The 23,153-nt window shown below is 38.1% G+C and overlaps 1 protein-coding gene across 1 annotated transcript in view; it reads left to right on the top strand.

Annotated features, from left to right (window-relative positions):
* The window catches only part of erbin (erbb2 interacting protein), a 92,793-nt gene that overhangs the window by 14,583 nt on the left and 55,057 nt on the right, over positions 1 to 23,153 (top strand). Inside the window, exons 2-3 of the mRNA XM_037692240.1 lie at positions 15,910 to 16,104; positions 22,209 to 22,326. Of these exons, the coding sequence (XP_037548168.1) occupies positions 15,919 to 16,104; positions 22,209 to 22,326 (304 nt within the window). The 5' untranslated portion in view covers positions 15,910 to 15,918. The remainder of the gene's footprint in view (positions 1 to 15,909; positions 16,105 to 22,208; positions 22,327 to 23,153) is intronic.

Here is a 23,153-nt window from a genome sequence, read left to right as displayed (position 1 = left end):
CACCCTGCTCTAAAACTGTAAACTGTCAGTACAGACAGCGTGCGGCTGTCTCTGTGTCCCCCACCCCTCTCTAAAACTGTTGGTTTAAACAGCGTGCTGCGCAGCTTAGGACATGTCTTTGTCCGTCTTCCCCGCCCCTACTACACATAAAACAAATTAGCAAACATTTCTTCTTAAATTTGACAATAATTACTAATTATTGTCAAATTTCAAATAGGAATGCGCAATATATACGGTATACGGTAGAAACGATAGAAATTTAGCCTACGATAGAGATCTGACTTCTAACCGCAGTAATGCTGTCTGATGTAAAATCAGAGCTGTCAGATTTAATCGTTACTTTTTTTTAGTTGAAAACTGTGTGTAAGTGGTGTTAAAGTCTTTTCTTCGAGGGCTAAGTAGTGAAGCTACAAGCTAACTACAGCCGGCTTGCCGTAGTGTTGTCGTATTCTGACGCATGCGCAAAACGCTGAGATCCGTCGAAAGTTTTTTTTTTTCCGTGGAAAGTTAAAAGTAAGCGTTGGTCATCTTTAGAGAAACCTGCTCTCTGATCTGTGAAAAGAACGCTGTGTTGTGTGATTTTAACTGTGAGACTCTCTGGTCAAAGCCACAGACTCATTTTGTGTCAGCTCTCCATTAAAGCAGAAGGAGGCGCCAACTAGAGGTTTGGAGGGTGAAGTGTTTCAGTGCAACATGCTGCTCTGTTGCTGTTCATTTATTAAGTGAGAAGACTAGAAACTGTTAAGAGTTAACATCATATTCTTTTGTTTAAAACATATGGCTAAAACTACATTTGATATCTTTTGCACTACAAGAAAGGAGCCTAACACTTGATTTGTTTATTATTTAAAAACTCTCTGGACCTAGTAGTAGAATTTTCTTAATTCAAAATAAATGATGGCAAAAGGACACCCTATGCTTTTTTTATTCCTATTACAAATTTTATACCAAAAACATATTGCGATATATATCGTTATACTCTTCACAATACATATCGTGATATGTGCCGTATCGCACATTCCTAATTTCAAAGAATATTATCGTTTATCACAATAATTTCTGAGACAATTAATCGCCCAGCAAAATTTGTTATTGTGACTATTGCTGACGTTTGGATTTGCTCGCATGAGTGGGGAGAATGATGCAGATGGTAGTTTGAGATTTTTATTTATTTATTGTTGGAGTAATTTTTTTAAATAATTGTTCTTTTTTTAACTACTTGAGGTTTTATGATCTTCTTGTTGCAGAAAGATTTCCTTCTGAATTTATCTTCAGCAGATTTAACAGTAAAACAGTTTTGTCCTATAGTTGTAAGGCATTTACGTACCTGGGTCTTGGTAACAAATGTTACGAAGCATAACACATTGACTCCCTGTGGTAATTACATTGATTTAGAGCCGGCCTGGTCAGACCACAAGATCAGGAAGATGCTGTAAAAAGTTCTTCATCTCAGATCAAATTACTTACTCTCATTTCACCACGTTCTAAGAAAACAATCGTGGTTTTGTTTTCTAGAGTCACATAAGACCACTGAGACCAGCGCTCACTGATAAGAATAAAAGCCAGAGGGAGAACAAAACTTGAACTTCAGGTTTCACTCAGCAGCATTCCCTGCCATAAATACTGAAAACAAGCTGGTTCTTCCACCAGTTTCAGCTGTTCAGTTTCGAGCATTAACCCTAACCCTAACTGTATGGATTTAATTTAATGTTCTTATAAAACAAAATTCAATTCAGTTTATTTATATAGCACTGACAACACCTTTTTTATCTAGCTAGAAGCAGTAGCTCCACATGATGTTGGGGAAGTATATACACTTGGCTCTGTGTATCCTAGCCATCAGTCTGTTGTCTCAACCCAATATCCCTCTGCATTATTAAGAAGCAGTACTTCTTCTAATGGGCCAGCTGGAGTTGCATGTGCTGTTAATGTGGTGTCCAGAGAAATTGGTCTACATCCCAGGTAGGCTGACCTGAAACTTGTGAGTCTATAAAGAGTTTTTGACTGAGTTGTAATTTCTGGTCCCCAATAAACAATATTCCATCCGATGCACAGAGATGCGGTCCGGGAAAAACATTTTATGAGCCATTTTCAAAGTGGTTGTGGGGAGATTAACTTAGTCATATAAAATATGTGAAATTAAAAATTTAACTAATTAGGTGTCCTAAACCAGATTTGGAGGTACTAGAAGTGTCATGTCAAATAAAATAACATTGGTTTGGTGACCATCTTGTTTTTTGTAAATGGCTGCTGCCACAAAAAGCATAAAATACACATAAATCAACAGTTGGAATTATGAATTTTGGGTTCAAACCTATTTTATCACACCGTAAAATAATTATTTTGTTTACCTGATAATTGCCTAACACAGTGCCCTCCTGTCAATTCACATATTTTATTACCATTACTGTTATTACATTACTATCCATTCAGCCATCATCTTTACTAGGGATGGGGCTGATCTGATCCATTATCTATCGGGCTCCAATACCAGCATAATTTACGTATCAGATTTTTCCGATTCAACCTGCCGATATTTGCGATCCATGATGCATGTTGGCTTCAAACTATGGAATGGATTTCCTGAACGGAGGCGTGTCTCATGAATCCAGAGTAATAAGACCCGCCTCACATTGAACACAAGGTCATCAGATCTGATTTAGTATTTCATTGTTTCTGACTGAGTTTATGCTTTTTGTTATTATTTCCTTGACTTTTGACACAACGTGATCTGATTTAGTATTTCATTGTTTCTAATTGTTTTTGGTTTTATATTTTTATTCCATGTGCTGTAAATATATCTTGCTACTTTTTATCTGATGATGTGATATTTTTGTTAAGCACTTTGGTAACAGTTTCAGTTTTAAATGTGCTCTATAAATAAATCTGACTTGACTTGACATTCAGGAAATCCAGTTCATAGTTTGCAGCCAGCTACAACGTGAGGACTGAGTTAGCACTGTGGCTAACAGCTAACCAACTTTTCATCCAAACATGTCCGCTGTGTGGAAGTATTTTACACTAGAAACACCACAAAACAAGACAGCAACGTGCAATGTCTGCAGAGCCATAGCACCACATTAAACCACGGTAAAGTTAGTTTTACGATGGACAGACCCGCTCAGTCTGTCCGTGTCGGAGGAGGGGCAGACTGAGCGGGTCTGACCGAGATCAGACTGCCTTCTCTGGACTGAACGAAAATAACAGACTGCTGAAGCCCCGGAGCTCGAATGTTTACCGTGAAGTTGCTAAACTTCATCGTAATTAATGACCAACTGCTATAAGCTGTAGAAAACGAAAGATTTTGCAGGTTGATACTTGCAGCCAAGATATAGTTTACCCTCAGGAGATATTTATCAGTACAATTAGTAGACAAACATAAAAAGCATATGAATTGAAAATGACAATAAAATTATATATATATATAAAAAAAGAAACAAAAACAGCTACATTATAAAGAGATTTAAAATACTAAAAACAGAAACATGTTTGTGTTGGTTTATGCCATGAACTTAGAAGATGTTTAAAGCCATCTAATCACTTTAATATCCACTTTAAATCTAGGAATATAAAAAAAAAAAAACATGTTTTGTGTTAGCAGGATTTAATTCTAACTTTGAAACTTATCCAACAAAACTTACCCCATGTTGCCTTTTTGGACATGCATATATTTGTACAAATTGTACTTGCCTATAGAGAGGAGATTATTACAGCCTTATATAAAATCAATAATGATCATGATATTGGAACGGGATTGGTATCGGCTGAGATCTAGGTATCGGGATCGGATCGGAAGTTACAAAATGTGGATTGGTGCATCCCTAATCTTTACCTGCGTTTTCCTCTCCCAGCAGTCACTGTGTGAGAGGTGAGGGACACCCTGGACAGGTCTCCAGTCCATCGCAGGGACACATAGAAACAAACAACCATTCACTCTCACCTAGGGACAATTTAGAGTCACCACTCAGACTATAACATGCATGTGTTTGGTCTGTGGGAGGAAACCAGAGTACCCGGAGAAAACCCACACATGCACAGAAAGTATGCAAACTCCACCCAGAAAGAACCCTGGGCCGGGATTAGATCTGGCAACCCTCTCGATGAGAGGTAACCGCTCTACCAACTGAGCCACTGTACCACCTATTATTACACTACTATTATTACTAGGGGAGCACCGATAAATCGACCGGCCAATTTATCGGCCCAGATTTCCTTACTTTTGACAGATCGTACAGAAACTGATTTTACTGAATTATTATTATTTTTTTGCAGTTTTAACAATTGTCTAAAGTTAATTTATTTTTCAAAACGCTACCACTTGGCCAGTTAAAACAAGTTTGCATTGTTTTTAGGCTAGTGTTCAAGGGTATGTTTTTCAATAAAATAATATTGGCAAATTGAATGTGCATTGTGACCTTATAACACCTGACAGTGTCGCTTATAAAACAAAATTGGTATCAGCCAAAATCAGAATCGACAGGTCAGGCTTTGTAGAAATCTGTGATCAGCCAGAAAACTGCAGTCGGTGCACCCCTTTTTAATTACACTTTTCCATTTATATTTGTTTGTCCACATGATTAGGTAAGCAACAATGAAGAGCTGCATATTCATGCACACATGAGCATATCACATCCTAAAGGACTTTGAGGAGATCATCAGGCATTCTTATGTTCTCAGCATTGTGTCAGAATGTGATGGCGGCATGTCCAGTAAAAGGCCACAAAGATGGTCTTTGGCAAATGTTGTCTAAGTCCTTCAGTTCTCTTCTGCTTGGCATCGCATCCAGAGAATTCTACTGCTTTATCAGTTGAGAGCCGTGAAAAATATGCAGCAACACTGTCCTCTGCGTTCTTCAGTGTTTTCTTAAGATGCTCTTCATCAACATTATCTTGTTCATGTGTTTCGATGACTGGAGGATCACATTTTGTTGTGACAACAGCACTGGTGTAAGATGTTCTCTGCACTGACTAGTTCAGATTGGCTGCTTCAGTCTTCTTTAGTATTGATATGCTGAGGGACTTGACTCCCAGTTCTACACCACTGGCCTCAGGAACATCTTTAGGGTGCTCGGTGAATTCTGACACCATGACATGCTCTTAGTACCATTTGGACTGGCAATCCACAAGTCATAGTTGGAGAATATGGGACCTGCATCTATCGTTAGCTGAAGAAGTTTTTGGAAGTCATAAAAACAACTCTGCAGAGTTGAGCACTCCCAGTGTCTCCCAGTGCACAACTTCTGTTGTGATTTGGTGCTAAATAAATAAACTGAATTGAAATTCAATTGAATGAGTCAGGCTGCTACTTTTGTCCTGACGTATAAAAGTACCGATAAATGTCAATTTATACAGATTTGTACTTTCACAGATCAACAATTTTTATGCATTATTTATATAAAACTAGATCATGCAGATCAAATGTTCAGTATCTTGTCATTTTCTTTTAGTTTTATTCAAAATTACTCATTTAACATGGTGTGAATGAAACATATTAAACCTTGATTTGTTAGTTGGGATAAGGTGGGATCTGTGGGGTAAAGTACAATATAAAAGGTAGGTTGAAGCTAAAGAAAAGATAGAGAGGGGAAATGCTGCTAGTGCTCCGCCTTATATTGAGGAAGTGGCTTGTTTCTTTCCTCTTCCTTCAGATGCAGGGAGTACTACAGACATGCTCATGCTTTGTTTCTGATGCCATAATCTCTACCTCTGCAAAGTTGCAGCTGTGGTTAGGCAATCCAATAACAGTCCACTTCAATATGGACGAAAAGCTGTTCTCATAAAGCTAGAGCTAGCTCATACTAATCACATTCTGCTATATCAACCAGACAAGCCCTATAAATAACCCAGGCTGCTCGACTGTGTCAAACGCTGCACTTGTTTCCGTTTAACCCCGACACACACAGTCTCCCACGCAGACCAAATTATATTCCTGTGGATGTTTTGATTCTCTAGAGTTCAATATGTCTGACTAGTTTTTAAAATTTCTGAATGTTCTACAAGGATGCAGGGCTAAAAACAATACCGTGACTTTAAATGCTAAATGGACTCTTAAAGTTAAGTCAGTTTCTCCGGACGGATAAAAAAAATCTTGTTGAAAAGTTTCGTCTTTAATCCAAAAGACTTCGTCACTAGCTATGTTTACATGAACATAAGTAATCGGATTAAACGGCCATTCACAATAAAAATGCATCATGTAAACGCCCCATTCGGATTATTCTTTGTTGATTCAGCTCGATCCGAATGAATTTGTAATCAGAATATGACTGGTGGTTTATGCCAATTTATAATCCAAACGGTGTGCATGTAAACATTTAATCTGTTCATTTTTTTCCGATTGTGGAAAACTGACCTGACTGCACATGTGCGACCTACGTCTACCTCGCGTGTTTCCGCCTGGCTAGATGCTAATAATGTTAGCATGTCGGGGAAGCAAAACTAGTCGGTGAGCGACACAACATTTCTACTAGAAACTTTGAAAGATCTCAAAATAATCTGTATTACCTGTAGCTCAGTCAGTGAGTGCAGTAACGTCTCCACCGTCATTAAAACCTGGCGCGGGTACATTTTGGGCGCTTAGGTTTCTTTATTTATTTTTTATTTAATTTTATTCATTCATTCATTTCATTTCAGTTTAAACAAGACTTATTCCATACAAATAAAATAAGATACATATAAAATGAAAGGCAGCAGAAGAAGAACAAATTCTTATCATTTCTGCCCCTTCTAAACAATATCAATTCAAAACGATCTATTCAAGCAATACATAATACAACCAACCAAAAAAACTTATCACAATTCATTATAATTCCATACCATTATCCAACTTAAATATATTTCATCATCAATACATTCTTAATCTTTTTTTTAAATACAACTAATGAATTCTCCTTTTTGATCTCATTATCCAAACCATTCCATAAACTAATTCCCTTGATCAAAGTAGACCTACCCTTAAGACTTGTTCTATATTTCATCTTTACAAAAATATCTGTTCCCTTTAAATTATAACAACTATTCCTTTTAACAAAATACACTTGTATGTTTGATGGTAAATTTTGGTTCTGAGCCTTGTACATAAATAATAGAATATTGTAATCCACCAAATCATAAAACTTAAGAATTTTCAGTTGATAAAACAAAATACTTGAAGGATGGCGATAATGCTTTTTTGCGATAACTCTTATAACTCTTTTTTGTAAAATAAAAATAGACTTGGTTGCAGTTTTACAAGCTGTACCCCAGATAGCAACACAATAAATCAAATGTGGCACAACAATTGTATTGTTCAGTAGACACAACGCTTTATCAGTCAGAAATTTTTACGTTCATCCCGGAAGTAAACGGAAGTAGAACAACTTCTTCGGTGGTTTTTTTAAAGAAAATTTTACCACTCCGCACATGTCAGTACTTCTATTCAGAATAAAAGCCCGCTGCATGTAAACGCTCGTCATGAACTGAGTGTGCCCATGTAAACAATACGTTTTAAAGTATTTAATCTGAAAACATTTCAGTCCTGTCAAAGAATTTTGTGCATGTAAACTTTGCTAGTCTGAGGAGCTGCATTCAGCTCAGTCTTATAAATAGCACCTTCTCATAGGGGATCAACCAGTTTGTTGTTGACATTCAAAACTATCTGTTCACATGATAAAGGAGGACCATCAGTCTAACAATGGATCATTAGAACCTTTATGGCTGCTTGCTATTCACAGGGGTCTGAGTTAGGGCTGCACGATATGGGATTTTTGGCTGATGTCCAATATGCCGATATGTTAAAACTTATTTGTCCGATAACCTATGCCGATATTTTATATACTTTCCTTTGTCAGAACATATTCCTCTTATTTAGGCTTATTTGCTATTAAAATTGTGCAACAGCTGTAAGAGCTGGTGACATATATTCAGTAACAGCCATATGATATGCATAGCACTTTAACTTATATTAAATGAACAGTGTTAAATGTTATTTATTAGCATTAGTCACCTGTGATGCTGTCTCACTTGTGGAGGATTGTTCCAGGTTCCTAGCTGCAGAGTGGGATCCTCTGCACTCTTGTGCATGAAGGACAGACTTTATAAGTTCAAAGATTTTGTCTATCCATTGTGCCGTAAGACTAATCATGCTAAGGGGGCTAACACTTGATGTCTGTGGTAAAACTCACCCAAGTGCTGTCGGCTATTGACTTCTCGATGACGTTGGAAATGACGGCTTGTAACTCTGGAAATGTTACGTCCAAAAAATATCTGACTGGGGACCATGTAGCGAGGCTCAACGTAGTCCATAAATATTCGGAATCTGACATGCTCACCAACGAAAAATAAAACTTCCACACTGCCGACATTTTGAATTTTCCTCTCCTCCATGAGATCAGGTAGGCGCGCGTGACGTCATTGCGTTGTGCTGCTTCTGCAGGCAAAAACAGCGCCTTTTATATCGTTGAGTTATTTTAATGGAATGGCCGATGTCCGATATTGAACTTTAACGCTAATATTGGCCAATACGATACCATACTGATGATATCGTACATCCCTAGGCTGAGTGATACTAGCAATAACAATATTGTAGGAGGGGGACAGTTGAACCCGGAGGCCTCCACCCCTGTTTAATGATGGACGGTTTCTTTTCACAAAGATGGCCTCCTTTACTCTTCTCTCAAACCATCGTTCCTCTCTGTCCAGGATGTGAACATCTTCATCCCTGAAAGAGTGACCGCTGGCCTGGAGATGAGTGTAGACCGCAGAGTCCTGGCCTGATGATGTTGATCTTCTGTGCTGGGCCATCCTTTTGGCCAGTGGCTGTTTAGTTTCCCCAATGTAAGACTGATCACCTCCTGACACTGAACAGCATACACAATATTACTCTGTTTGTGCCGGGGGACTGGATCTTTGGGATGAACCAGTCTTCGTCGTAATGTATTGGGGTTTGAAAGTCACTGGTAAATGGACTGCACTTATGGTGTGCTTTTCTATCTTAACAAGATACTCAAAGCTCTACACTACCATCTGTGTCCTCATTTACCCATTCATACAGCACTCTAGTATTTCTGTACAAAGACTAATCAGAGCTTTATCACATTCTTACAGTGATGGAACACACATCAGAGACAATGAGGGGTTCAGTGTCTTGCCCAAGGACACTTGGGCATGTGACTGCTGGTGGAATCGAACCCCCGATTCTTGCATTGGAGGACGACTTCTCTAACCACCAGCCACAGCTGCCCCCCCCCCCTTTTTTAAACAAAACTTAGCTTATATTTAAAAAGATTTTATAATAAATTTGGAAATTTTGTTTGAAAATGCCTACACATCTCCATCAACTACATGGATCTTTAAGGAATGTGCAGATATTTTTAGCACAACTTATGTTGTAGTCATCTATTACAATTTTGCAATTCAATATTTCTGAATCAACTGTTGGCAAACTATCCCATAAATCACTAGTCGGTTTTTAATTAAAGTTTCAGAAAATAATAATTGGATGTGCATCTACAACTGATAACATTTAGAGTCAACCAAGTTCAAGATGGCGACTGCTGTCAGTAGAACTTCAAAAAAATGAAAAACAAACAAACAAAAAAAAAAACCCACAGAAATTGCTAGAATTCCTTCAATTTTTAAAATATCGTGTTGACAAATAGTGTGACTGTCACAGGTGAGCTCAGGTTTACTGGAAGACTATTTGTCTAAAAATGCTGAGAACTGCTTATTGCACAACATATTTACTTGAAATTAAAAAAAAAGAAATCTAAACAAAATCAATTTTGTTTTTTAGCAAAATATTTCATGAATCACTGGGCAGATTTTAATAAAACTTTCAGAATGGAATCACTGGACGTACGGCTACAACTGATTAACTTTTAGAGGTACTCTAATTCAAGATGGCTGCCACAAGTTAATAAACATTACTAAATAGAAAAATTACTATAACTCAAGCAATTTTACAAATACAGTACTGAGCTAAATTGTGATGCAGTCACAGTTCATCATTTTTCTCAGTCATTTTTCAGTTTAAGATACTTGCAGTTTAAAGCTCTGGCATGAAAGCCAGTGGGCGACATGCATTCCTTCAAGTAATGCTAGACTTATAAATATATCATACTTTGGCATCTCGTTCAAAATTTACTTGCTTGTATTTTTCCAATTCAGTATCTGTTTATACATACAGCTGTATGTGACTTTGGGCTCCGAGAGCCAATTCTCTACTTTCCTTCTCTACAGCAGCAGCACTGACTTGAGGCACTTGGGTGACAGGGAAAAGGTTGTAAGAGGGAAGTGGTTTCCTATCTCAGTACAAAAATATAGTGGGAGTTTGACCGGCCTGTCTGCTGCACTACTTCTTTCACTATTGCACAGAAGAGGCCACAACGTATGTCTCTGAGCTGCAGAGTCACATGTGAAAAGTTCATACATTTTTTAAATATCTGAATAAATACAGCTTCTGTTTGTGTAAGCTCGCACTCTTGTTGCCTAAGCTTTTCACAGTTTTCCTGCTATCAGGCTAAGAACTTACTGGCATGATGATGCTTTGCTCAAAGAAGTAGGCTAAGGAGGAAAATCTGTCCAGAGAGCTTAACATATCTGGAGCCTGGACGACATGTCTTGAATGTTCTTAGCTCAGAAGTCAAAGCTCCTGATGGAGCTGGGTGAATCTAGTCTGCCATCATTTCATTAACATGTAGGTCAGTGGATAAGCCTATCTGTGTTGTGGGATGTATGGTTCTCATTACTTTATACATAGTACGTTCACTTTGCTGCATACCAGATTACCTTTGGGGACTGCTTCAGGTAGCCATTCCAACATGGCCACTATTGTTGTTCATTACTTTATTCTTTTTTTCCCCCTTACTGGAAAAACTTTTATTTTTGCATAATGTTGGAAACTAAACAAGCAGCGCTGTAAACAAAACAGCCATGTTCATCAATATTAGCGGTGTAATTCCTGTAACGATTTACAGGTGCTGGTCATAAAATTAGAATATCGTGAAAGAGTTGATTTATTTCAGTAATTCCATTCAAAAAGTGAAACTCATGTTATATTCATTCATTACACACAGACGGATATATTTCAAATGTTTATTTATTTTAATGTTGATGATTATAACTGACAACTAATGAAAACTCCAAATTCAGTATCTCAGAAAATTAGAATGTTATTTAAAACCAATAAAAAGGATTTTTAGAAATGATGGTCAACTGAAAAGTATGAACATGAAAAGTATGAACATGAAAAGTATGAGCATGTACAGCATCAATACTTAGTTGTTGCTCCTTTTGCCTGGATTACTGCAGTGATGCAGCGTGGCATGGAGTGGATCAGTCTGTGGCACTGCTCAGGTGTTATGAGAGACCAGGTTGCTCTGATAGTGGCCTTCAGCTCTTCTGAATTGTTGGGTCTGGTGTATCACATCTTCCTCTTCACAATACCCCATAAATTTTCTACGGGGTTAAGGTCAGGCAAGTTTACTGGCCAATTAAGAACAGGGATATCATGGTCCTTAAACCAGGTACTGGTAGCTTTGGCACTGTCTGCAGATGCAAAGTCCTGTTGGAAAATTAAATCTGCATCTTCATAAAGTTGGTCAGCAGCAGGAAGCATGAAGTGCTCTAAAACTTCCTGGTAGACGTCTGTGTTGACCTTGGACCTCAGAAAACACAGTGGACCAACACCAACAGATGACATGTCACCCCAAACCATCACTGACTGTGGAAACTTTACACTGGACCTCAAGCAACATGGATTCTGTGCCTCTTCTCTCTTCCTTCAGACTCTGGGACCTTGATTTCCAAAGGAAATGCAAAATTTACTTTCATCAGAGAACCTAACTTTAGACCAATCGGCAGCAGTCCAGTCCTTTTTGTCTTGAGCCCAGGTGAGATGCTCTGATGCTGTTTCTTGTTCAAGAGTGGCTTGACACAAGCAAGGCAACAGTTGAAACCCATGTCTTGCATACGTCAGAGCGTGGTGGTTCTTGAAGCATTGACTCCAGCTGCAGTCCAGTCTTTGAAAATCTCCCCCACATTTTGGAATGGGTTTTGTTTCACCATCCTCTCCAGGGTGCGATTATCCCTATTGCTTGTATACTTTTTTCTACTACATAATTTCCTTACCTTAGCCTCTAATAATGTGCATGGACACAGAGCTCTGTGAACAGCCAGCCTCTTTAGCTATTACCTTTTATATCTTGCCCTCCTTATGCAAGGTGTCAGTGGTCGTCTTTTTGACAACTTTCAAGTCAGCAGTCTTCCCCATATTTTTGTAACATAAAGAACTAGACTTTAAAGGCCTTTGCAGGTGTTTTCAGTTAATTAACTGATTAGAGTGTGGCACCAGGTGTCTTCAGTATTGAACCTGTTGGCTGTGGCTGAGTGGTTAGAGCAGTCGTCTTCCAATGCAAGAGTTGGGGGTTCGAATCCACCAGCAGTCACATGCCGAAGTGTCCGTGGGCAACACACTGAACCCCTCATTGCCTCCAATGTGTGTCCCATCAGTGTATGAATGTGGTAAAGCACTAATTAGTCTCTTAAAAAAAGTATTTGTTTAATTAGCTTTGTAGAGATCTAGTAGAGTGCTGTATGAATGGGTAAATGAGGACACAGATTGTAGTGTAAAGCGCTTTGAGTATCTCGATAAGATAGAAAGGTGCTATATAAGTACAGTCCATTTACCATTTTACCATTTAACCTTTACACAATATTCTAATTTTCAGGGCTATGTTTAATAGTGAAAGAGCATTTCCACACGCACAATGTGAAGGGAACTCAAGGGATTGGGACTGAACAGCTGTGTAGCCTTAAGAAAACCACTAATCAGTGAAGATAACTGGGAAAAAAAGGCTTCAATTTGCTAGGGAGCTTAAAGATTGGAATTTGGAGCAATGAAAGAAGGTTATGTGGTCTGATGAGTCCATATTTACCCTGTTCCAGAGTGATGGGCACATCAGGGTCAGAAGAGAGGCAGGTGAAGTGATGCACCCATCATGCCTAGTGCCTACTGTACAAGCCTGTGGGGGCAGTCTATGATCTGGGGTTGCTGCAGTTGGTCAGGTCTTGGTTCAGCAACAGTATGTGCTCAAAGAATGAGGTCAGCTGACTACCTGAATATACTGAATGACCAGGTTATTCCATCAACAGATTTTTTTCTTCCCTGATCGCACAGGCATATTCCAAAATGCCAGGATTCATCGGGCTCGAACTGTGAAAGAGTGTTTCTGGGAGCATGAGACATCATTTTCACACATGGACTGGCCACCACAGAGTCCAGACCTTAACCCCTTGAAAATCTTTGGGATGTGTTGGATAAGGCTTTGTGCAGTGCTCAGAATCTGACATCATCAATGCAAGATCTTGGTGAAAAATTAATGCAACACTGGATGGAAATGGATCTTGTGACATTGCAGAAGCTTATTGAAACAATGCCACAGTGAATGCATGATGTAATCAAAGGTAAAGGCGGTCCAACGAAATATTAGTGTGTGAACTTTTTTTTTTTAGTGACAACTCTTTTTTTTTTTGGCCAGGCAGTTTATCTACTGGGTAAACCGAGAGCTTTGCCTTACAGCTCAGCTCTCTCTAGTGCAAAATTTTAAAATGTACAGTAAGTTATACGTTTGGTTGTTTAATCCTACACTAGCTTTTTCAGTGGTTTTATTTACAGACCTTGGCAATCTGTCCCATTGTCCCTTGCGGGATGAAAAACAGCTAAAGTAACAACTGTTTTATTACATAATTGAATAGCAGAAGTGACCTTTTAATTATGGTACACTAGATTTACAGTAAAAATTATTAAGGTGCAGTCAAGCAAAAGGCCAAAGAATGCAAGTGTAAAACAAGAAACAAGAAATGTTTTGTGTGAAAGGTTACAGAATGCTTGTGAACAAATATTTCCCCCTTCTATGTTCAGATGTAATTTAGTGACAACAAAATCAGAACAAAGTATGAATAACAAACATACAGTGTACACACATCTATGCCAAACACTCAACACATCAGAACTACTGAATACTAAATGACTAAATTAGAACACCATGCCATCTCACATAGAGAACACAGTTATCATAGGCTACTTTCTAAAGGAGCTCTACTGAGGATTTATGGTAAATAGTAAATGGATTTTTACCGGTACTTGTATAGTGCCTTTCTATCTAGTTAAGATACTCGAAGCGCTTTACAATATAATCTGTGCCCTCATTTACCTATCCACAAAGCAATCTACTAGATCTTTACAAAGCTAATCTGAATCTGTAGAGACTAATCAGTGCTTTATCACATTCATACACCGATGGGACACACATCGGAGGCGATGAGGGGTTCAGTGTCTTGCCCAGGGACACTTCAGCATGTGACTGCTGGTGGAATCAAACCCTCAACTCTCCCATTGGATGACAACTGCTGTAACCACTCAGCCACAGCTGCCCCTCGAATGAATTAAGGAGAGAGCCGTGTCAAACTCCAAGATGGCTGCCACATATATATATCTATATATGTAAACTTTGTGATCTGGATAACTGTAAAATTAGGCAATAGGCAAACTTTGTTTTTGATGAGTGGCTGCATCTAGGTGTAAAAAAAGGTTCCTTTCGAAAACTGGGTTAGCTCGTCAAAATGTCAGATGGCCTCTACTATATGAAAACTTGTGAACTGAATAACTTGAAAACTAGGCATTTGGCAAACTTCCCTTTTGTTTTATGGCTGCATCTAAACTTAAGACAAGTTCCTTTCGAAAATGGGGTTGCCACTTGAACCTCCAAGACGGCCACCATCATACACATATGCAAACCAGCCACCTCTGTCATAAAAAAAAAACAAAAAAACTATGCTTTGTAGTTTTTGCATTGTTTAAAAGTATAGGTTACTCAAGTGACTGGGGTGACTGAAGAGTATTCTGTAGCTACCAAGGTCACCACTGACCATCTGCCTCGCTCCGCCATTGCACCTGGTGGTGGATAAAATTGTTCTCACTAACCAGGATACGTCACTCTGCACCGCCTTAGACTTGGAAAAAAATGACTACCTCTGTTCTATATAGTGTAACTCCTACCCACTTGAATAACTTAAACCAAAAACATTGTTTACTTGCATTTCCTGTTAAATTTGTGTCCAGAAAAACGAGCTTCTCGAACTACAAACCTTTACTATTCAAATCCTTCAGCAACGGGAACATTGGCTTTGGCTTGTTTATGATTTTACATTTTAAATTTTAGTCATTTGTTTCAAGTATTGATTTACTCTGTGGTGATTCACTGTAAATGTTCAGCTTTTTTACAAGTTGATTGCTGATTGAAAGAAGCAATTCAGAGTGCATGAAGCAGCTTGTGCTTCCTTTCAGAAGTGCTGGATACATGCCATGGTACACGATAAGGATTGAACGAAGGATAAACAATATACTGCTGGAACACTGTAGGGGCCAATGAATTATGGGTATTTTTTTTTTAGTTTTGTTTCTAACACTGACAATTGTCACATCATACAAAAACTCACAAACTACAGAGAATATTTATAAGCCTTGTTTGTTTGAATACATTAGCAGTTAGAGATGGTAACTGTAGTGTACTGTAACAACAATGTCTAACAGGATAAAAGGCAAGCTTGTTCAACTTTCTAGGAAATGTAAGTTTGTCATAAATCAGACACTCGTGCTATGAGCCAACAAAGAGTAAACATACTCAAAAACACACAAGTAAACTCACAAGTATTCCCCTGATTATCTATGAAAAGAACTGAAATGGAGAAAATGAGCAATGTGTTATTTTAGTTAATATTTTGCGCACAAAAATCTGTATTTGAGCTTTTTTAAATTATTTCGCACGGCCAAAAAAAAAAGAGAATAGAGGGAGAAACCTCTAAACCCAAGCACTTAAAACAAAAAGGCATGTTGTACTGGGTATATGTTAATGTCCTTTCTTTTCTTCTCCAGTCCCCAAGGATGTCAAAGCGGAGTTTGTTTGTTCGCCTGGTGCCGTGCCGCTGCTTGCGGGGTGAGGAGGAGGCAGTAACATCGCTGGACTACTCCCACAGCAGCCTGGAGACTGTTCCCAAGGAGATCTTTAGTTTTGAGAAGACCCTGCAGGAACTCTACCTCGATGCCAACCAGATAGAGGAACTGCCTAAAGTAAGATGTATACAGTTTTCATTTAGCTAAAAAATAAACCTTTTTGAATATACATTTATTAGTATTGCCTGTGAAAGCAGTTGTTACATTATTTATTCATGGTTTATTTATTTTGGCTTGTTGTCCCCGTCGCAGAGCCAAAAGGGGGAATTTGAATCAATCACATACTCTGTCCATTCCTGCATATTTTGATTGTGATAACTTGAAAAATAAGTGAGGTACTGATTTCCATTTTGATGTGTGGGTGCATCTAGGCATAAGAAAGTATTTATTTATTTATTTATGTTGTTCGAAAATTGGGTTGCCATGTCAACATTCCTGATATGTAAACGTTTTGAGTTGGATAACTTGAAAAATAAGCAAAAGGCCGACTTTTTTTGGTGTGTGACGAATTGTAATGTTGGTGGTTGCTGTTGAAAACTGGGTTGTCGTGTCAAAATCCTCTGGTATCCTCTGGTAAAATGGTATTTCCTCTTTTTAAAAATGGTGACAAATGTGTATTTAATAACTACAGACCGATATCCTTGTTACCACAGTTTTCTAAAATCTTGGAGAAACTATTCAGTAACAGACTGGACCAATTTATTGAAAAACAAAATATTCTAACTAATAATCAATATGGTTTTAGAACAAAAAATTCAACATCTATGGCGCTTATGGACTTTATGGAACAAGTAACTACTGCGGTTGACCGTAAACAATATTGTGTAAGTGTGTTTGTTGACTTGAAAAAGGCATTTGATACTGTTGACCATAATATTCTTTTTGATAAATTATACAAATATGGTATCAGAGGTTTAGCTTTACAATGGGTGTGTAGTTACTTGAAAAACAGGAGACAGTTTGTACAGATGAATGATGTGAAATCGGATCACTGTACTATTACTTGTGGAGTTCCTCAAGGATCCGTACTTGGCCCAAAGTTGTTCATTTTGTATGTAAATGATTTGGTCAAGGTGTCTGGCCTCCTTAAATGCGTTCTTTTTGCTGATGACACAACATTTTTTTGTTCTGGTAAAAATATTAAACAGTTATTGGAGTCAATGATGACGGAGTTTGTTAAAATTCAGAAATGGTTTAGACTAAACAAATTATCTTTAAATTTGGATAAAACAAATTACATGATATTTAGTAATAGAAATAAAACTATTGATGTTCCATTTCAAATTGAAGATTCAATGATTTGTAGAGTTGAGGTGAAATTCTTGGGTGTCATCATTGACGATAAACTGTCGTGGAAACAACATATAAATTCTGTTAAAACGAAAATATCCAAATCTATTTATCCTGATGCATGCTCAATAATCCAGGTAGAAAAATCTACCTGGATCAGCTGGTTTTGGTTGTCAGCAGCAAAACTGGTTGATCCACTCTGAGACGGTGCTATTTAAGAGACTGAGCTGAATACAGCTCCTCAGACTGAGGAAGTCTCTCGGATGAGAGACGAAACGTTTCTACATTTTTTTGTTGATTTGCTTTGTTTTTTGTTTTTTTTTGAATGTCCAGAGGACCAGATTTAACTTTTTTAGATTCAAATCTATTGCAATTTTTTATAGAGTTAGGTATCTACTAAACGATAAAGCATTGTTTTTGTTGTATAATACAATTGTTGTTCCACACTTGGTTTATTGTGTTAATGTTTGGGGAAAAGCGTGTAAATCAATTACAAAGCCTATTTTTATATTGCAGAAAAGAGTTGTAAGAATTATCACAAGAAAACATTATTATCATCCATCAAGTATTTTATTTAATCAAATGAAACTGTTGAAATTCTATGATTTGGTGGATTATAACATTTTGTCACTTATGTATAGAGCTCATACAAATACACTACCTTCTAATATTCAAATGTATTTTGTGAAAAGATCAAGCTGTTACAATCTTAAGGGGAAAGATGTTTTTGTTAAACCGCAGTTCAGAACTAGTTTAAAGGGAAGATCTACCTTAATTCAGGGTGTTGGTTTATGGAATGACTTAGAGACAGATATTAAGGAAGCCAAATCAATCTTGGTATTTAAGAAACTGGTAAAAATCAAATTGTTAAAAAATATATATGAATGTAATTCATTGAAAATGTTTAATTGAAAAATTAAGCAAGTTATTTATTTGTTTTTGTTACTTACAGTAAATGTTTGTTTGAATTGTTTATTAGATAAATAAGGAGCAGACTTAATAAGATTTTTTTCTTCATCTGCTGCCTTTCATTTTATTTTTTTTGTTTTCAAATTACAAACATGTAAATTGATATGTATTCATATTATTATAAAATAAATAAATAAATAAAAATCCAAAGTGGCCGCAGCCGTGTTCGGTACAAAAAAAGGCCAAAATAAAGACTTACAAAGTGTTTATTTTGAAAATATGCCAAGTTAACAAGTTCAGTCATTACAGACTTTTTAGCTGGAGATGATCTGGTGGATGAAGAAGACTGCTGCTGTCATCATCAGTCTGCAAACAACACAAGGAGTTAAAAAAAATTGAGTTAATAAGATTATATATATTTTTTTTTAAAGTTAATTAGATCACAATAATACAATAACAACACCTCTTCTTGCATGGTCATATAAGGTGGATGAATATTCTCTCTCGCTCATCATCTTGTGGCAGGGCTTTACATCTGGGGTCAGGCTTGTTGACAATATCAGTTTTAGCTTTTTCATAAAGTGCTGCTACAACTTTTTGGCTGAAGTGTTGACGTGATGGGATGTCATAGCGGGATCAAGAACTTTAATCATTTGCTTAAAACCTGCACATCAATAACAGAAAATGGACGTAGATGCAGAGCTTTAAAAACTCCTACAGCTTGTGTTATTGCTCTGGACCGATCTGAATTACCTGATAAAGGTTGTTTAAATGCTGCTGTTATCGATCTTTGAAACAAACTACTTTCACATTCGGATGATGTCGTTTCAATGTGTTGACAAGTTAGACGTGTTGCCTGCTGCAGATCTAATCTCTGTGAAACAACGTCGACACACAGCTTTGGATTTGTTCACTTGTCTTTTAACAAGAAAGCCATAATTCTGCCAATATTATAGGCAGAAACATGGGTGTGCTATGGGGTCTCCAGTTTCTCCTATTGTTGCCAACCTGTACATGGAGGAGGTAGAAAAGAGAGCCTTGACGTACTTTTCAGGGACACCACCAAGTCATTGGTTCAGGTATGTTGACGACACCTGGGTTAAAATTAAATCTCAGGAAGTCCAACATTTTACTGACCACATCAACTCTGTGGATAAATACATCAAGTTCACACGAGAAGATGTAAAAAATGGCAAGTTGGCTTTCCTGGACTGTGAGGTCTCAGTCTCTGATAGAGGACAATTGCAAACCGAGGTGTACTGCAAACCCACCCACACAGACCAGTATTTGCAGTTTGACTCCCATCACCCTTTGGAGCACAAGTTAGGAGTCATCAGGACTCTGTACCACAGAGCAGACAGCATCCCCACTAGCTCAGGAGCCAGGCAGAAGGAGAAATCCTACACAAGACAGGCTCTAGAGCAATGTGGATATCCTAACTGGGCCTTCCTGAAAGCAGAGAAGAAACCCAAACAGGACTCCAGTCAGCCAACAGGTGAAAAGGAGGAACCCAGACCCAGACCAGTGGTCATTCCATATGTTGAGGGAGTATCAGAGAAACTGAGACGTTTATTTTCTAAACACAACGTCCCAGTGGCTTTTAAACCCCAAAATACATTACGGCAAAGACTGGTTCATCCCAAAGATCCAGTCCCCGGCACGAACAGAGCAATGTTGTGTATGCTGTTCAGTGTCAGGAGGGTGATCAGTCTTACATCGGGGAAACAAAACAGCCACTGGCCAAAAGGATGGACCAGCACAGAAGATCAACATCATCAGGTCAGGACTCTGCGGTCTACACTCATCTCCAGGCCAGCGGTCACTCTTTCAGGGATGAAGATGTTCACATCCTGGACAGAGAGGAACGATGGTTTGAGAGAGGAGTAAAGGAGGCCATCTTTGTGAAAAGAAATCGTCCATCATTAAACAGGGGTGGAGGCCTCCGGGTTCAACTGTCCCCCTCTTACAATGCTGTGATTGCTAGTATCACTCAGCCCTCTGTGAGTAGTAAACAGCCATCAGTGTGCTAATGATCCATTGTTAGGCTGATGGTCCTTCTTGAGCATGTGATCAGCTGGTTTTGGTTGTCAGCAGCAAACTGGTTGATCCACTCTGAGAAGGTGCTATTTAAGAGACTGAGCTGAAAACAGCTCCTCAGACTGAGGAAGTCTTTCGGATGAGAGATGAAACGTTTCTATATATACAGTGGGGAGAACAAGTATTTGATACACTGTTGATTTTTCAGGTTTTCCCACTTGCAAAGCTTGTAGATGACTGTAATTTTTATCATAGGTACTCTTCAACTGTGAGTGATGGAATCTAAAACAAAAATCCAGAAAAATACAATGTTTGATTTTTAAATAATTAATTTCCATTTTATTGTGTGAAATAAGTATTTGATACACCAGAAAAATTAAACTTAATATTTGGTACAGAAACCTTTGTTTGCAATTACAGAGATCAGACGTTTCCTGTAGTTCTTGACCAGGTTTGCACACACTGCAGCAGGGATTTTGGCCCACTCCTCCATACAGATCTCCTCCAGAGCCTTCAGGTTTCGGGGCTGTCGCTGGGCCACACGGACTTTAAGCTCCCTCCAGAGATTTTCTATGGGATTCAGGTCTGGAGACTGGCTAGGCCACTCCAGGACCTTAAGATGTTTCCTACGGAGCCACTCTTTAGTTGCCCTGGCTGTGTGTTTTGGGTCGTTATCATGCTGAAAGATCCAGCCACGACCCATCTTCAGTGCTCTTACTGAGGGAAGGAGGTTGTTGGCCAAAATCTCACGATACATGGCCCCATCCATCCTTCCCACAATATGGTGCAGTCGTCCTGTCCCCTTTGCAGAAAAGCATCCCCAAAGAATGATGTTTCCACCGCCATGCTTCACGGTTGGGATGGTGTTCTTGGGGTTGTACTCATCATTCTTCTTCCTCCAAACATGACGAGTGGAGTTTAAACCAAAAAGTTCAATTCTTGTCTCATCAGACCACATGACCTTCTCCCATTCCTCCTCTGGATCATTCAGATGGTCATTTGCAAACTTCAGATGGGCTTTGACATGCGTTGGCTTGAGGAAGGGCACCTTGCGTGCACTGCAGGATTTTAATCCTTGACGGCGTAGAGTGTTACTGATTGTTTTCTTTGAGACTGTGGTCCCAGCTCTATTCAGGTCATTGACCAGGTCCTGCCGTGTAGTTCTGGGCTCATTCCTCACCTTCCTCAAGATCAATGATGCTCCACGAGGTGAGATCTTGCATGGCGCCCCAGACCGAGGGAGATTTTCCGTTATTTTGTATTTCTTCCATTTTCTAATAATTGCACCAACTGTTGTTGCCTTCTCACCAAGCTGCTTGCCTATTGTCCTGTAGCCCATCCCAGCCTTGTGCAGGTCTACAATTTTATCCCTGATGTCCTTACACAGCTCTCTGGTCTTGGGCATTGTGGAGATGCTGGAGTCTGATTGATTGAGTGTGTGGACAGGTGTCTTTTATACAGGTCACGAGTCCAAACAGGTGCAGTTAATACAGGTAATGGGTGGAAAACAGGAGGGCTTCTTAAAGAAGAACTAACATGTCTGTGAGAGCCAAAATTCTTACTGGTTGATAGATGATCAAATACTTATTTCACACAATAAAATGGAAATTAATTATTTAAAAATCATACATTGTATTTTTCTGGATTTTTGTTTTAGATTCCATCACTCACAGTTGAAGAGTACCTATGATAAAAATTACAGTCATCTACAAGCTTTGCAAGTGGGAAAACCTGAAAAATCAATAGTGTATCAAATACTTGTTCTCCCCACTGTATATATATGTTTTTTTTTTTTTGAATGTCCAGAGGACCAGATTTAACTTTTTTTAGAAATGTTTGTGTGTATATTTACGTACCTTATATGTGTATATTTAACCTCTATACTTTGCATCCAAAGCATTACACAACAAAAATGTTTCCCTTAAATATTTATAGATAAACTACCGGGTAACTGTTCAATTTGCTTTTCTCTTCTTTTTCTTCAGCAACTGTTTAACTGCCAGTTACTCACCCGACTGAGCATGCCAGATAATGACCTGACGGTGTTGCCGGCAGCAATCGCAAACCTCGTTAACCTCAGGGAGCTTGATGTCAGCAAAAACAGTAAGCAAGATTACTAATTGTTTTTACAGTGTTTTTATGCTTTTTCCTAGAAATGTGAAAATTATCTAGTTTATTTTAAATGACCGGTACCATAAAATTTTGGCATCAGATCAGATTGTTAAATTCTGAAGATGTATTTTCTGCCACAGGTGAATTGAGCAGTTCCAAAAATGATCCACTTTAACTGTTTTTGTGCATCACAATAATGAAAAGTAAAGACTTGGCTTAATTGATAGGTTTGGATTGCATAAAGATTTTTAGAGGTAAAATGTCAGAGCAGGTTTAGTTTAAGCAATGTCACGTCACAGCATATTTTGATTATAAACCATTGATGTGATGGGTACACAAGTTCAGACTTGTCTTTCAGAATTTTTCACAGTATAACAGAGATAAAATATTACCAGCTTCTCTTCCTAAAGGGAGATTTCACTTTGGTATAGACTATCTTTGTACGAGGTGTTTTGACCAGTTTTTTACCAATACTTTTTGTTTTAAAGTGGGTTGCATTATTTTTGAATATGAAAAAGAAATTAGTTTTGCATTGATTCTGTCAAGTCTGTTTGTTTAGTTTGCCTGTTGTCACCATTGTTGTACCTTACATTTACTTGCAGCTTATTTGCTTGCTTTAGTGACAAAAGTCCTTAAATTAGATTTTTCAAACATAACCCTCAGGACTAAATATGAGATTACGGTATTAAAACTTCTAAAGTTGACACCGAAAGGTTTTTTTTTTTTTGCCTTTGTTATATTCATAAGGATGATATAGAAATTATAGCACAATTAGTCTTTTGTATAGTAAAAAAAATAAACACTTAAATAATACCTTT

The sequence above is a fragment of the Nematolebias whitei genome, chromosome 18, assembly GCF_014905685.2.
Source record: "Nematolebias whitei isolate Nwh7 chromosome 18, NemWhi1, whole genome shotgun sequence".
Lineage (NCBI taxonomy): Eukaryota > Metazoa > Chordata > Actinopteri > Cyprinodontiformes > Rivulidae > Nematolebias > Nematolebias whitei.
The sequence above is the reverse complement of the archived record's forward strand: the minus strand, read 5'-3'. Positions and strand labels throughout refer to the sequence as shown.